The sequence below is a fragment of the Cherax quadricarinatus genome, unplaced genomic scaffold, assembly GCF_038502225.1.
Source record: "Cherax quadricarinatus isolate ZL_2023a unplaced genomic scaffold, ASM3850222v1 Contig741, whole genome shotgun sequence".
NCBI lineage: Eukaryota > Metazoa > Arthropoda > Malacostraca > Decapoda > Parastacidae > Cherax > Cherax quadricarinatus.
In genome coordinates this window covers 56,773-74,587 of record NW_027195767.1, presented here as the reverse complement: position 1 = coordinate 74,587, position 17,815 = coordinate 56,773, and the positions used below count along the sequence as shown (strand labels likewise).

The 17,815-nt window shown below is 41.6% G+C and overlaps 1 protein-coding gene across 1 annotated transcript in view; it reads left to right on the top strand.

Annotated features, from left to right (window-relative positions):
- The window catches only part of LOC138851474 (carcinine transporter-like), a 98,017-nt gene that overhangs the window by 41,390 nt on the left and 38,812 nt on the right, over nt 1-17,815 (top strand). The window contains exon 5 of the mRNA XM_070080638.1: nt 2,329-2,513. Within this exon, the coding sequence (XP_069936739.1) occupies nt 2,329-2,513 (185 nt within the window). The remainder of the gene's footprint in view (nt 1-2,328; nt 2,514-17,815) is intronic.

Below are 17,815 nucleotides of genomic sequence, written 5' to 3'. Positions count from 1 at the left end.
AACGAATGCATTCTGAAGGCTGGGCGGAGATACTCTTATTTGAGTCATTTGAATTTTTAAGATCTCTGCACTTCTTGCGAAATGAATGGTGGCACTTTTTTGTGGGGGGTTGAGTAACCTACCTTGGAGAGGTGGCACTTTTTTGTGGGGGGTTGAGTAACCTACCCTGGAGAGGTGGCACTTTTTTTGTGGGGGGTTGAGTAACCTACCCTGGAGAGGTGGCACTTTTTTGTGGGGGGTTGAGTAACCTACCCTGGAGAGGTGGCACTTTTTTGTGGGGGGTTGAGTAACCTACCCTGGAGAGGTGGCACTTTTTTGTGGGGGGTTGAGTAACCTACCCTGGAGAGGTGGCACTTTTTTGTGGGGGGTTGAGTAACCTACCTTGGAGAGGTGGCACTTTTTTGTGGGGGGTTGAGTAACCTACCTTGGAGAGGTGGCACTTTTTTGTGGGGGGTTGAGTAACCTACCTTGGAGAGGTGGCACTTTTTTGTGGGGGGTTGAGTAACCTACCCTGGAGAGGTGGCACTTTTTTGTGGGGGGTTGAGTAACCTACCCTGGAGAGGAAAGACACAACAGAATGGATGACAAAAAAAAATGCAGTATAAATTAAACAAAATTATTAAGCTTAAATAAACATGTGAATAAAATATTCCTACAGTTTACAAATAAAATTGTAAAAAGTATCTAATACATGCAAATGCAGTATTAGTCAAAATGTAGTAAGGTTTCCTTCATTTTTACTGATATTTTTTGTGTGTGAAATACATTCCTCCATGTAATATGTTTAGTTTGTTAACTGGAAAATATTGTGTCAAGTTCATTGTTGTCTGTATGAGTGACCTTAGTACAGTGTTCCTGGAATACTATTGTTGTCTGTCTGAGTGACCTTAGTACAGTTACAGTGTTCCTGCAACACTATTGTTGTCTGTCTGAGTGATCCTAGTACAGCTACAGTGTTCCTGCAACACTATTGTTGTCTGTCTGAGTGTCCTTAGTACAGCTACAGTGTTCCTGGAATACTATTGTTGTCTGTCTGAGTGACCTTAGTACAGTTACAGTGTTCCTGTAACACTATTGTTGTCTGTCTGAGTGACCTTAGTACAGTTACAGTGTTCCTGTAACACTATTGTTGTCTGTCTGAGTGTCCTTAGTACAGTTACAGTGTTCCTGCAACACTATTGTTGTCTGTCTGAGTGTCCTTAGTACAGCTACAGTGTTCCTGGAATGCTATTGTTGTCTGTCTGAGTGACCTTAGTACAGTTACAGCGTTCCTGCAACACTATTGTTGTCTGTCTGAGTGATCCTAGTACAGCTACAGTGTTCCTGCAACACTATTGTTGTCTGTCTGAGTGATCCTAGTACAGCTACAGTGTTCCTGCAACACTATTGTTGTCTGTCTGAGTGACCTTAGTACAGCTACAGTGTTCCTGCAACACTATTGTTGTCTGTCTGAGTGACCTTAGTACACCTACAGTGTTCCTGGAACAATATTGTTGTTTGTCTGAGTGATCCTAGTACAGCTACAGTGTTCCTGGAACACTATTGTTGTCTGTCGAAGTGATCCTAGTACAGCTACAGTGTTCCTGGAACACTATTGTTGTCTGAGTGACCTTAGTACAGCTACAGTGTTCCTGGAACACTATTGTTGTCTGTCTGAGTGATCCTAGTACAGCTACAGTGTTCCTGGAACAATATTGTTGTCTGTCTGAGTGACCTTAGTACAGCTACAGTGTTCCTGGAACACTATTGTTGTCTGTCTGAGTGACCTTAGTACAGCTACAGTGTTCCTGGAACACTATTGTTGTCTGTCTGAGTGATCCTAGTGCAGCTACAGTGTTCCTGGAACACTATTGTTGTCTGAGTGACCTTAGTACAGCTAGTGTTCCTGCAACACTATTGTTGTCTGTCTGAGTGACCTTAGTACAGCTACAGTGTTCCTGGAACACTATTGTTATCTGTCTGAGTGATTCTAGTATAGCTACAGTGTTCCTGGAACACTATTATTGTCTGACTGAGTGACCTTAGTACAGCTACAGTGTCCTGCAACACTATTGTTGTCTGTCTGAGTGATCCAAGTACAGCTACAGTGTTCCTGGAACACTATTGTTGTCTGTCTGAGTGACCTTAGTACAGCTACAGTGTTCCTACAACATTATTGTTATCTGTCTGAGTGACCTAGTACAGCAACAGTGTTCCTGGAACAATATTGTTGTCTGAGTGATCTTAGTACAGCTACAGTGTTCCTGGAACACTATTATATAATGGATTAAGTTAGCAGAGACAAGAGCAGAAAAGATATTAATTGAATACTTGGTGTTGGTTGAACAGATTCATCACAGTGGGTGACAATTATGATGATGGTAATGAGCAAGATATTCAACACAATCAGCTTCTTGATGATGTACATACAATGTTCTGAGATCTATCCAACAACTCACCGTTCCTGTGGCACTGGTCTGTCATCCCTCATCTCCTCTATATTTAGTACTGCTGCGCCCTACATCGCCTACTCAGTAAGTAAATACCCATGTGGCAACCCAAAACTAAGAGTTGTTCTCAAGGGTCTGTCATGTGCATGAACTTCTGTTTTAGTCATGACTTCCTACCTACCTGAATTATCTCAAATGTTCCACAAATTATTGAAGCCATAATCAATAAAAATATAATCAAACTTATTACAGTAAATACCATATAATACACAAAACTAAATTATTCTCAATATTGGCAGACTCTTCACAAACACTTTCATATTTTTAACATTTTTGGAGACAAAGAATGTTAAATAAAAGTAATGTATGAAAGTTAGTGGTAATTACGTTGTTATATGGGTAGGAAGGATGGGTTGTGTATGATGCAGCAAGGAGAAGGCTGGAGGCAGTAGAGATGTCTGAGAGCAATGTCTGGTGTAAATATTATGCAGAGAATTAGTAGCTTGGAGATTAGGAGATGAAGAGCAGCGATTATTGAAATTGTTCAGATATCCAGAGAGCACAGAACAAAGTAAAATCACCTGGAGGACTTACAGATCTGTAATGAAAGTAAACAGGGTAAAGATCGTTCTAGAAAATGATGGAGGGAGAGATTAAGGTTGTCTTGTGTGTGAGGGGGATTACACATCCAGCAGGCATGTGCGTGAGTGTCTTAGGAGTGAGTAGAGGCAACTGGCTTTTATGACTTGACATGCAATTAGAGTGTGAGCAAGGTAATATTTACAAAGGATTTCAGAAATCCGGTTAGCCAGACAGTTGGGAAGTACAATGCCTACATTCTGAAAGTGGAGTGGTGGTGGGAAGTACAGTGCTTGCATTCTGAAAGTGGAGTGGTGGTGGGAAGTACATTGCCTGCATTCTGAAGGTGGAGTGGTGGTGGGAAGTACAGTGCCTGCATTCTGAAAGTGGAGTGGTGGTGGGAAGTACAGTGCCTGCATTCTGAAGGTGTAGTGGTGGTGGGAAGTACAGTGCCTGCATTCTGAAGGTGGAGTGGTGGTGGGAAGTACAGTGCCTGCATTCTGAAGGTGGAGTGGTGGTGGGAAGTACAGTGCCTGCATTCTGAAGGTGGAGTGGTGGTGGGAAGTACAGTGCCTGCATTCTGAAGGTGGAGTGGTGGTGGGAAGTACAGTGCCTGCATTCTGAAAGTGGAGTGGTGGTGGGAAGTACAGTGCCTGCATTCTGAAGGTGGAGTGGTGGTGGGAAGTACAGTGCCTGCATTCTGAAAGTGGAGTGGTGGTGGGAAGTACAGTGCCTGCATTCTGAAGGTGGAGTGGTGGTGGGAAGTACAGTGCCTGCATTCTGAAGGTGGAGTGGCGGTGGGAAGTACAGTGCCTGCATTCTGAAGGTGGAGTGGTGGTGGGAAGTACAGTGCCTGCATTCTGAAGGTGGAGTGGTGGTGGGAAGTACAGTGCCTGCATTCTGAAGGTGGAGTGGTGGTGGGAAGTACAGTGCCTGCATTCTGAAGGTGTAGTGGCGGTGGGAAGTACAGTGCCTGCATTCTGAAGGTGGAGTGGTGGTGGGAAGTACAGTGCCTGCATTCTGAAGGTGGAGTGGTGGTGGGAAGTACAGTGCCTGCATTCTGAAGGTGGAGTGGTGGTGGGAAGTACAGTGCCTGCATTCTGAAGGTGGAGTGGTGGTGGGAAGTACAGTGCCTGCATTCTGAAGGTGGAGTGGTGGTGGGAAGTACAGTGCCTGCATTCTGAAGGTGGAGTGGTGGTGGGAAGTACAGTGCCTGCATTCTGAAGGTGGAGTGGTGGTGGGAAGTACAGTGCCTGCATTCTGAAGGTGTAGTGGCGGTGGGAAGTACAGTGCCTGCATTCTGAAGGTGGAGTGGTGGTGGGAAGTACAGTGCCTGCATTCTGAAGGTGGAGTGGTGGTGGGAAGTACAGTGCCTGCATTCTGAAGGTGGAGTGGTGGTGGGAAGTACAGTGCCTACATTCTGAAGGTGGAGTGGCGGTGGGAAGTACAGTGCCTACATTCTGAAAGTGGAGTGGTGGTGGGAAGTACAGTGCCTGCATTCTGAAGGTGGAGTGGTGGTGGGAAGTACAGTGCTTGCATTCTGAAGGTGGAGTGGTGGTGGGAAGTACAGTGCCTGCATTCTGAAGGTGGAGTGGTGGTGGGAAGTACAGTGCCTGCATTCTGAAGGTGGAGTGGTGGTGGGAAGTACAGTGCCTGCATTCTGAAGGTGGAGTGGTGGTGGGAAGTACAGTGCCTGCATTCTGAAGGTGGAGTGGTGGTGGGAAGTACAGTGCCTGCATTCTGAAGGTGGAGTGGTGGTGGGAAGTACAGTGCCTGCATTCTGAAGGTGGAGTGGTGGTGGGAAGTACAGTGCCTGCATTCTGAAGGTGGAGTGGTGGTGGGAAGTACAGTGCCTGCATTCTGAAGGTGGAGTGGTGGTGGGAAGTACAGTGCCTGCATTCTGAAGGTGGAGTGGTGGTGGGAAGTACAGTGCTTGCATTCTGAAGGTGGAGTGGTGGTGGGAAGTACAGTGCCTGCATTCTGAAGGTGGAGTGGTGGTGGGAAGTACAGTGCCTGCATTCTGAAGGTGGAGTGGTGGTGGGAAGTACAGTGCCTGCATTCTGAAGGTGGAGTGGTGGTGGGAAGTACAGTGCCTGCATTCTGAAGGTGGAGTGGTGGTGGGAAGTACAGTGCCTGCATTCTGAAGGTGGAGTGGTGGTGGGAAGTACAGTGCCTGCATTCTGAAGGTGGAGTGGTGGTGGGAAGTACAGTGCCTGCATTCTGAAGGTGGAGTGGTGGTGGGAAGTACAGTGCCTGCATTCTGAAGGTGGAGTGGTGGTGGGAAGTACAGTGCCTGCATTCTGAAGGTGGAGTGGTGGTGGGAAGTACAGTGCCTGCATTCTGAAGGTGGAGTGGTGGTGGGAAGTACAGTGCCTGCATCCTGAAGGTGGAGTGGTGGTGGGAAGTACAGTGCCTGCATCCTGAAGGTGGAGTGGTGGTGGGAAGTACAGTGCCTGCATCCTGAAGGTGGAGTGGTGGTGGGAAGTACAGTGCCTGCATTCTGAAGGTGGAGTGGTGGTGGGAAGTACAGTGCCTGCATTCTGAAGGTGGAGTGGTGGTGGGAAGTACAGTGCCTGCATTCTGAAGGTGGAGTGGTGGTGGGAAGTACAGTGCCTGCATTCTGAAGGTGGAGTGGAGATATTTGCAGTTTTGAACTGTACTCCTGGCAAACCTCTGTCATGAAAGTGCTGGAGTGAGTTTTAGATTTTGCCAGCGAAGTTGTTAGTTTATTGTGCACCCCTGAGGACGGTAGCGCAAGAGCATATGGATACACAAAAGGCCTAGGAACTAGGCCCCAAAAGGGTTAACAATTGTACATCTGGATTTATATCTACAGTTCATTTATCTGTTACAAGCAAATTTAGGAGATTTGCTTAGTATATCTGGTATCTTATTTTCATTAATAAGATATCTTGACATGTCACATACTGTCTGTCTCTGTATTCCTCAATAAGTGGACAATTAAGCACATAGTGTTCAAGACAGTGACCATATGCCTGATCACATAATTTACATTTAGTTTGATCATCATCTGTGTGTCTCCCAAACTGCCAGAAGTACTTGTAACCAAGCCTAAGCCTGGCCACTACAACATCAGTCAGTCTGTTCACATTGCACGTTGCTCCATAGGCATACTTATCTACTTTCAAGTTATGATAGTGGGTTATAGATCTTCTCAGGCTTCTAACTGCATTCCTATAACAATCATTTTCAATATTTACTTGTCTCCTAATATTATTCCTAATGCTAGACACAGTTATACCAAAGTTATAGTCTTCATTCTCCTTCTGGGTACTCTTCTTGGCTAACATCAACTTTATCATGAAGGAGTAATCCAATGTGCGATGGGATCCATGTCAATTCTACATTAATTCCTTTGTCCCTGATTTTTGAGTATCTATACCTGGCTTCTCCAGTGAGCATGTTGTTGGAGTTATTACATGAGTCAAGAGCCTTCAATGATGATAGAGTCAAGCTCAGTGGAATAAGTTACCTTTGGCGCCATTTGGATTGCAAACAACTCAGCTTACAGTGTAGACGCCCAGTTGTTAATTCTTATGCCTAGTTCAGCAAGTTTATTATGGTTCTTAACTAGGGAGGTGGTAACAAGAGCAGATGCAGCCCTGCCAGAAGACTCCTGTTTAGATCCATCAGTGTATATAACTTGTGATAACCTATTACTGCCAGCTAGGCGAGAAATTTCTTCTTGAGCAGTTGCTCTAACAAGAGATTTAAGGAAGGGATTACTAGCAATGAGCTTCTTGGGAGGGACTTGCAGGTATGTGATATTAAATGAACACATCTTCCATAGAGGGGTGAAATGCTCTTGTTGCCTACAGTGATACAGTTCATGTAGGTTATAAAACTTAATGTAATTGCATGTTTTCATAATCCATTTAGTTTTATGTGTATTACTTCTAGACACTTAGTAAGATTCATAGTGACAGTGTCTGGTTCATTTCTTGACATTCTAATATCCTATCACTGATAATAGAAATACCTAGCTCCTTCCTCATATTAAGAACCTTTGTAGATTTGGGACAACCAAGAATAATTCTGAGGGCTTCATTTTGCATTAACTCCAAGATTTGGAGAGAACTTTCTCCAGCTAATATCAGCATGGGAGCAGCATAATCAATTAATTAAGCAGCTAACATAGGCTATAATAAACTTATGGGTGAACAGGAACAGTGACAGCAGGTGTCTTACGGAAATACGTCCCTAATATTTTCCAGCCATACCGTAAGAGATTCGAACCCCTGACCTCAGTGTGTGAGCTGAGTGTGCTAGCGACCAAGCTATGCTTTGAGAGCATTTAGCCTATCTTTGCATTTCTTATTTAGTTGTGGTATGGTGGATTTATTAAAGGGTACATCTACACCAAGATAGCTGTAAGATTTAACATGGCTAATGTAATATGGAGGGTGAGTAAAGATCGGAGAGACAATGGGAGTTACCCAAGAAGGTAGGGATGAGAGGTTAGAAGTAACTTGAAAAGAAACTTGGGAGGTATGAGGAGAGGAAGGAACTTGAGTGGAAACAGGAGAGGAGAAAACTGCATAAGGGAAGCATGAACTTCCACATCCATAACAGATACAGTAACAGGTAAAGTACTAGACTCAGAGACTGGAAGAGGAAAATGTTAGGGAAGGATAATTGATGGAGGAGTTAGAGGAGATTTGAACTTTGATGATGTTTTAGACTTTGGAGAAGTAAAGTTTCAAAGTGATGGTGTAGTTGTAGGAGATCGTGTAGACATAGAAAGATGCCAGCGAGAAGATGAAGACGCCAGGACAGTAGGAGTTGACGTGGAAGAGACCTCAGAGTCCAGGGCTGCAAAAGATTTAGATGCAGAGGTTACCGTGAAAGTTGTGACTACAGAGGAGATTGTGGAAGTACCACAGAGGTTGGAGGCCGCCTAGTAACTCTAGAATAAGACAGCCCTGGAAGTCTTCCCTGGAAGCGGAGATGGGAGACTGCCATTGCGTAAGTGAAATCTTTCTCTTAGACAGAAAACTTATTCTTGTAAGAAAACTTGGAAATAGTAAGTATAAGCTGGGTGAGCTTCATTACAATTAAGGAAAAAGAGAGGTTGGCTGCAGGATGTATTGGCATGGTCAGTAGCACCACAACCTGGACATTCTGCCATGGACCTGCAGTATTTTCCTGGGTGGCCAAAGCGCCAGCAATTACTAAATTGTTGTGGTGTAGGGATCAATTCCCATACTTGTAAATGGTGTCCTGCATTGTAAACTCAGGACGGAAATTCACAGCAGTCAAAAGGTAATCGAGACATATTGTAGGGAAAGTGTCTTCGCCCGCAGGCAGGTAGTACGTCAGTGTCCGCTTTAATAATTGGGAGGTCTTGGAGCTCAAGTTGCTTTGATAATATTTACATCACAGGTCAGGAAATCACGTTGAACAAATGTATGCAACAGAACTACAGTACCAATGCAAGAACTGAGATTAATATGTTTATGAATAGAGACAGGAATATTGTCAGTGGAGGTAAGAAAGGAAAGACTGTGAGCTTGGCCAGCATTTCGCACCATGATGTTGCGTGCACTCTTAAGAGTATGAAATTAAATATTCTGACCAACATAGCGCAGGAGTGCCTTGACGTTACTATGATCAGGAAGACAGTCGAAGATGGCAGTTGTATAGTGAAAAACTTAGTCCAATGAATCTTAGTGAGTAAGGGAAGTGAGTCTCGTGTCGGTCTTTTCTGGGAAGAGCGAGAGGTACACGAGACAGTTTCGTCTGTTAATGGTCGTGGTGTGGAACCGGAAGTGGTTCGCCCAGAGACGTGTGAGCGATCTGAAAATCATCACACTGTAGAGGGAGAAGCTGGAAGTATGGTCAGAGACATGAGGATGTCGGACGTACCAAGAGTCAGGCTGAACCACGGTGCCAGAGACGAGCATTGATATGTTACCTGCAGCAAATACCGGGGTGTTTGAGAGTTCTGAAGAATAGTCTAATAATGAGGGAGAGTCATGAAAGGACATCCTCAGATGATTCAGATTCCATGGAAAACTACACCACCTCCAAGAACCTCAACGCAGTGGATGGGCAACGACTTCCTTTCCCCAACCAAGGAGCTGTAAGTCCTGATGGGAGGACCATAAAGGCCAAAAGTAGAATAGGGAGAGGTGAGGGAGGGGGAAAGGATGAATGGGACAGGGAAGCAAAGGATGAGGTAGGGAAGGGAGAATTGGGGAGTATTTAGGTTTAGTCGGAGGAAGAACAAGAGGTCCAGTTAGTCAGATCAAGAGCCTCTTCAATACGGCAAGGAACCCCTTGAAAATGGGGAAGGTGCTAAACCTGTAAGAGCCAAACAGTGCAGCCTCATTCTCCTTGTATGATCTTGCTTCACATATTCAGTAGTCCAATTAGCATGTACAAGTCTTGAATAAGTATTTCGGATGTCTTTATAATAGTTGAATTGTCTGATAAAAGACTATAAAGAAAGTTATGACTTTGAGAGATGGAATCCCAAGCAAGAAGCTAAGCAATGAAGACACATGTAGTAACAGTATATTTGAATATAGAGCTGTACCTTCAATAGTATGGTTAATTCATGTCAAAAACAATACCGTACAGTACAGTACCGTACTGATCAAGGTATTATTATAATGTGTTTTAATGTAATGCGTTCCAATAATACCATTAAATTAATGCACACGAAACTCTTACACTTGTAAATAAAGAAATTACAAAAGATAAATGTACAAAAATAGTAATACTAAAGATTTTTATTACAACTATAAATAAACAATGTACGAAAAATACGGTAAATAAAAAAATAACTTTTATTTTGAAAAATAGTTGAACAACGTAGTTTGTACAGATTTTTTTATCAGCAAACATGTGTTAATAACAGGGAACATCACTGTGAACCGCCTGACTTATGTATCGTTCAATGTTTGGATCCACGTTCCTTATGAAGTCACAAACATCTACTACGATTAACGTTGAGTTCAACCAATGTGAATTCTTTCTGTACACCAGTATTATGCACACAGGTAATGATGACCTGATGACCTGGTCGTAATGGGACTTGGAGCGAAAATAATCGCAGTAGTAGTCTTTAACCTGTATTTTCCTTCACAAGGTATTTATAATATGTACACTTATGTACACTAGTAAGTAAGTAAGTTTATTCAGGTATACACAAATACAGTTACATAGATTATCATACATAGCAGCATATGTGTAAAGTACCTAAGATAACCCAAAAAAGTCAGACAGAGTGACTTATTTCTGTTGGGGTCCTTTTATCTTATTATTATAATGCAAAGGTAATAATATCTTATTATTATTATTATATAAAAGAGATAACATCTTATTATCATACTATTAAGACTATGACTACACGAGAGTTATTAAGACTATCTACAATACGAGGGTCATTAAGACTATCTACAATACGAGGGTCATTAAGACTATCTACAATACGAGGGTCATTAAGACTATCTACAATACGAGGGTCATTAAGACTATCTACAATACGAGGGTCATTAAGACTGTCTACAATACGAGGGTCATTAAGAGTATCTACAATACGAGGGTCATTAAGACTATCTACAATACGAGGGTCATTAAGACTGTCTACAATACGAGGGTCATTAAGACTATCTACAATACGAGGGTCATTAAGACTGTCTACAATACGAGGGTCATTAAGACTGTCTACAATACGAGGGTCATTAAGACTATCTACAATACGAGGGTCATTAAGACTATCTACAATACGAGGGTCATTAAGACTATCTACAATACGAGGGTCATTAAGACTATCTACAATACGAGGGTCATTAAGACTATCTACAATACGTGGGTCATTAAGACTATCTACAATACGTGGGTCATTAAGACTATCTACAATACGAGGGTCATTAAGACTATCTACAATACGAGGGTCATTAAGACTATCTACAATACGAGGGTCATTAAGACTATCTACAATACGAGGGTCATTAAGACTATCTACAATACGAGGGTTATTAAGACTATCTACAATACGAGGGTCATTAAGACTATCTACAATACGAGGGTCATTAAGACTATCTACAATACGAGGGTCATTAAGACTATCTACAATACGAGGGTCATTAAGACTATCTACAATACGAGGGTCATTAAGACTATCTACAATACGAGGGTCATTAAGACTATCTACAATACGAGGGTCATTAAGACTATCTACAATACGAGGGTCATTAAGACTATCTACAATACGAGGGTCATTAAGACTATCTACAATACGTGGGTCATTAAGACTATCTACAATACGAGGGTCATTAAGACTATTTACAATACGAGAGTCATTAAGACTATCTACAATACGAGGGTCATTAAGACTATCTACAATACGAGGGTCATTAAGACTATCTACAATACGAGGGTCATTAAGACTATCCACAATACGAGGGTCATTAAGACTATCTACAATACGAGGGTCATTAAGACTATCTACAATACGAGGGTCATTAAGACTATCTACAATACGAGGGTCATTAAGACTATCTACAATACGAGGGTCATTAAGACTATCTACAATACGAGGGTCATTAAGACTATCTACAATACGAGGGTCATTAAGACTATCTACAATACGAGGGTCATTAAGACTATCTACAATACGAGGGTCATTAAGACTGTCTACAATACGAGGGTCATTAAGACTATCTACAATACGAGGGTCATTAAGACTATCTACAATACGAGGGTCATTAAGACTATCCACAATACGAGGGTCATTAAGACTATCTACAATACGAGGGTCATTAAGACTATCTACAATACGAGGGTCATTAAGACTATCCACAATACGAGGGTCATTAAGACTATCTACAATACGAGGGTCATTAAGACTATCTACAATACGAGGGTCATTAAGACTATCTACAATACGAGGGTCATTAAGACTATCTACAATACGAGGGTCATTAAGACTATCTACAATACGAGGGTCATTAAGACTGTCTACAATACGAGGGTCATTAAGACTATCTACAATACGAGGGTCAATAAGACTGTCTACAATACGAGGGTCATTAAGAATATCTACAATACGTGGGTTACTAAGACTATCTACAATACGAGGGTCATTAAGACTATCTACAATACGAGGGTCATTAAGACTATCTACAATACGAGGGTCATTAAGACTATCTACAATACGAGGGTCATTAAGACTGTCTACAATACGAGGGTCATTAAGACTATCTACAATACGAGGGTCATTAAGACTATCTACAATACGAGGGTCATTAAGACTATCTACAATACGAGGGTCATTAAGACTATCTACAATACGTGGGTCATTAAGACTATCTACAATACGAGGGTCATTAAGACTATCTGCAATACGAGGGTCATTAAGACTATTTACAATACGAGGGTCATTAAGACTATCTACAATACGAGGGTCATTAAGACTATCTACAATACGAGGGTCATTAAGGCTATCTACAATACGAGGGTCATTAAGACTATCTACAATACGAGGGTCATTAAGACTATCTGCAATACGAGGGTCATTAAGACTATCTACAAAACGAGGGTCATTAAGGCTATCTACAATACGAGGGTCATTAAGACTATCTACAATACGAGGGTCATTAAGACTATCTACAATACGAGGGTCATTAAGACTATCTACAATACGAGGGTCATTAAGACTATCTACAATACGAGGGTCATTAAGACTATCTACAATACGAGGGTCATTAAGACTATCTACAATACGAGGGTCATTAAGACTATCTACAATACGAGGGTCATTAAGACTATCTACAATACGAGGGTCATTAAGACTATCTGCAATACGAGGGTCATTAAGAATATCTACAATACGAGGGTCATTAAGACTATCTACAATACGAGGGTCATTAAGACTATCTACAATACGAGGGTCATTAAGACTATCTACAATACGAGGGTCATTAAGACTATCTACAATACGAGGGTCATTAAGACTATCTACAATACGAGGGTCATTAAGACTATCTACAATACGAGGGTCATTAAGACTATCTACAATACGAGGGTCATTAAGACTATCTACAATACGAGGGTCATTAAGACTATCTACAATACGAGGGTCATTAAGACTATCTACAATACGAGGGTCATTAAGACTATCTACAATACGAGGGTCATTAAGACTATCTACAATACGAGGGTCATTAAGACTATCTACAATACGAGGGTCATTAAGACTATCTACAATACGAGGGTCATTAAGACTATCTACAATACGAGGGTCATTAAGACTATCTACAATACGAGGGTCATTAAGACTATCTACAATACGAGGGTCATTACTAGGAATAAGGTAAAATTACGTGTGATACCCAAAAAAAAAATAAAAAGTCATTCCCCTGATGAATGTAGCAACATTCATCAGACACCTTTTGGCACTCTTCTTGAACTGGTTCATGCTATGACTGGCTTTGCCATGTGCAGACAGACTGTTCCATTCCTTTATTGCTGTACAATAAAAGGTGTTTGAAGCCTGGCCACTGACTGTGGGTACTACAAAGTTGTGCTCTCTCCCCCTAGTACTATGATTGCTTTGGTTCCCAACCTTGACAAAATTGGCAGCAAGATATTCTGGACATTGTTTGTGAGCAATTTTATAAACATGATTTAGCTTGAGTTGTTTTACTCTGTCTTCAACATTCAGCATATCCAACTGCTGTAATTCATCCTGGCCTACATGTTCTCTTGGTCCCAGCCCCAGGATGAACCTTACGATTTTGTTTTGGATGATTTGCATTCTATCTTTCTTTTTTTTTTTTTGTCAAGACAGAGTACCATGAAGAGCAAGCGTAATCCATATGACATTGTATAAGGGCTAGACATAGGGTCCTGCGAGCCTCAGTAGGCAGACACTGTGCTTGTCCATAGAGGAATTTCAGTCTAGCATTCGCTTTCTTTACTACAGTGTTCCCTATCAATTCTCCTGACATGCATGGGTCAAAGGGGATTCCCAGATATCTTACTGAGGAAACTAAAGTGATGGCTCACCATTACATTGAACATTAAAATTATTTACCCTTCTCAGTTTATGTTTCGTGCCAAAGAGAATGGCTTCAGTTTTCCCGAGGTGTAATGATAGTTTGTTGTCTACTAACCATTTGCTGCAGGACTCCAGTTCCAGTGTTAATATATTAGCTATATCTTGTGGGTCTTTACCTGTCACTAACAGAGCACTGTCATCTGCATACAGTAGGAGTTTGCACTTGACACTGATAGGCATGTCATTGACATAACATAAGAATAATAAGGGACCCAGAATACTACCTTGGGGAACTCCACATGTTATCGGCAAGGGTTCCGATTCCGTTTTGTTGATTCTGACAATTTGTTTCCTGTTGCTAAGGTAGGACTTGAACCAGTCTACAGAACCTATACCGATAGCTTGAAGTTTCTTACATAATATATTGTAGTTGACAGTATCGAAGGCCTTTTGCAGGTCTAAGGTTACCATACCTATGAGGTTCCCCTTTGACATTTCAGTTCTCATGTACTCCATCAGATTAATTAGGGAGGTGTCGGTTGAGTAAGATCTTTTAAAGACTGATTGATAGCTATGGAGAATGTTGTTGTCATTAAGGTACTTAACTACTTGACAGTACACCGCCCTCTCTAGAATTTTGGATATTACACTGAATATACTAACAGGCCTATAGTTGCTTACATCAGACCTACCATTTTTCGTGAAGATAGGAGTAACTCTTGCCTCCTTGAATCCCTCTGGTAAGATATTAGTGGTGATGGACAAATTTATTATGTGAGCAATAGGGACTGACAGTTCAGAAGCACCATCTTTTAGGAACTTAGACGGGATGTTATCAGGGCCTGTGCTCTTAGTTGGGTTTAACCTGCTTAGTTCTTTTTGAATAAAGTCATGAGATACACTTACTAGTTGACAACTGTTTGGGGTTACTCCTTTATTGGTACAGTATGTTTGAAACTTATCAGAGTCTGTGTTAAAGGTATTTGATGCAGCTGGTAGCTTACTTAATAGTGTTGATGCAACAGATGTGTAGTAGGAATTAAAACAATATGCCACTTTAGATGCTTCGTGGCATACCTCGTTATCAATAGTGAGTACTATGTTAGACTTATCTACTGGTTTATGGCTATACCCCAGGTGTTTTAATTGTTGCCAGAGCTTTCTGGGGTTATCCTTATACTCTTCAATTTTTGAGCAATAGTGCTTTGCCTTTGCTCCTTTTATAAGTCTCTGCACTCTGTTCCTCACCCTTTGGAATTCATTTAGTGCTGCAATATCCTGCATGTTCGTTTTAAATCTTTTTAGCAGCTGGTCTCTGAATTTCATATTAACTAATATCTCAGTAGTCATCCAGGGTTCAGTTCCTCGTTTAATCCTAACCTCTTTAACTGATGCAATATTATCAAGGATGGTAGTGAACATTGTTTTGAATTTTTCCCAGGCATCGTTTACGTCCGTGCAACTTGTTATCTCTGTCCAGTCACAATTGTGTAGCCTATTTACCAGTGTTTCTTTACTGTAGTTTCTAATTGACCTCATTTTTATTGTCCTGTGTAGGCCTATCCTATCCCTAGTGATTTTCCTAGTGCAGTAAATGATGAAATGATCACTAAGACCTGTGGTAATGACGCCTGACTGACTAATGTTCTCAGAACAGTTACAAAGTATGTGGTCAATTAGGGTGGCTGAGAATTGTGTGGTCTGGGTTGGTGTATTAATTAGTTGAGTAAAACTATTTAAACCTAAAACTTGCTTATACTTTTTGGATAGCCCGTTATTTTGCTGCTGAAAACAGATATTGAAGTCTCCCAGTATTACTGTCTCGCAATTTGTTTTCAAACCCGGACAAGACTCTGGAAAAGTCTTCTATGAATTGATTCTGGGTGGGAGGGGGGTAACTAGTTCTTACTAAGATGGGTTTGGTCTTGGGAAGCAGTACTTCAAACCATAGACTCTCCAGTTCATTATTATTTAAATCAGGTCTTGGGTTGTAAGCTAAGTGATTTCTTATGTAGGCACATACCCCACCACCTTTACTATTCCTATCTAAGCGTTTTATATTGTAACCTTCTATTTTGACCTCGTCGTCAATCACAGTATCATCCAACCAGGATTCAGAGATGGATATAACTGCCGCCCTAGTTCTGTTAGCTAAAATCCTAATCTCTGCCAATTTTGGAAAAAGTGATCTTGCGTTGACATGAATAAAGTGAAGGCCTGTTTTCATAAAACAATTATAATCATCAATATATGGCAATGGTTCATTTGTATTAAAATTAGGTAAATCAATGTCATCATTGCGAAAGGGTAACTGTGCCAAAGTGCATTTGTTACACACAAAATGAATTCTGGCACCATTACTATAATTGTACATACGTCCATTATGCACCCAACCCTTACACATTTTACATAAGGTGTCTTTTCTGTTCTTCTTTTGTACTTTAGCACAGTGTATGTACCTGTTTGATGGTGTTTGAGATAATAAGAATGGCTGTATTGTCTCACATTGACCTATGTATGCATTACATATGGAGTCAATGTTATCATTCCTAGCTACTAGACCGTCATTATCACCGTCATTTATCTGTCTGTTTTGCCTCTGCACAATAGTTTGAGGTCCTGGATTAGTTTGGATATCACCACTTAATGGGTATGCGGTGTTGCCATACCTTGCGGTGATTGTGACATTTAAGTTTCTGGTAGGATGGCAACTGTTGGGCGTTTACTGTCCAGGGTGCTATTACCCCATTCACCTTTTCCAGCCACCATGACTGATTTCCTTCTTCAAGAAATTGCAGGAGAAAGATAAATATAATTATGGCAGCCTGTACCTCCCTAATGCCGGCTATTTTCACTCTTCACTCTTTTAATCATACACAACAATATTTATTTCTCTTTTCCACATTGTAATCAAGGCAAAACAACAGCCAGAGAGCGAAAGAGAGAGAGAGAGAGAGAGAGAGAGAGAGAGAGAGAGAGAGAGAGAGAGAGAGAGAGAGAGAGAGAGAGAGAGAGAGAACTGTGCTCAACCAGCAGCTATATGAGTCTGGCAAGTACTAACTGTGAGTGATACCATGTCACCTCAGCACTTGCCAGACCCACCTTGTAATTGGTTAATGAACCATAAGATCATTAAACCCTTAACACCTGGTTTGCTAGTTGGGAGGCTGCCTATATGGGTGTGTGCATCTTCCAAATAAAGTGTAGCATACTCTTTGCATGCCACACCCCCACTACAAAAGGGGTGTAATGACCAGGACTAGGCTTCCACTGCCATGGGTTGATTGCCACCATGGCACAGTACAATAACGGAACTGCCTTTCCTCTCACCCATCCAACTCATTAGATAGAGCTCAGCTTTTCTTGAGACAATGCTAAACTCTGAACTTAGAGTGAGAGAGCAGACAGTAGGGCTAACATAGGTTCAAGACACTGTGGACGGTAGCAGAGTATCCCATCACTAAAAAAAAATCCACCATTTACCTTAAAACCTTAAACATTTTACAGAGTGGTGGGGCACCTGGAAAGAAACAAGTGTATAATTGACAACCAGCACGGTTTCAGGGAAGGAAAATCCTGTGTCACAAACCTACTAGAGTTTTATGACAAGGTGACAGAAGTAAGACAAGAGAGAGAGGGGTGGATCGACTGCGTATTTTTGGACTGCAAGAAGGCTTTCGACACAGTTCCTCACAAGAGGTTACTGCAAAAGCTAGAGGACCAGGCACACATAACAGGAAAGGCACTGCAATGGATCAGAGAATACCTGACAGGGAGG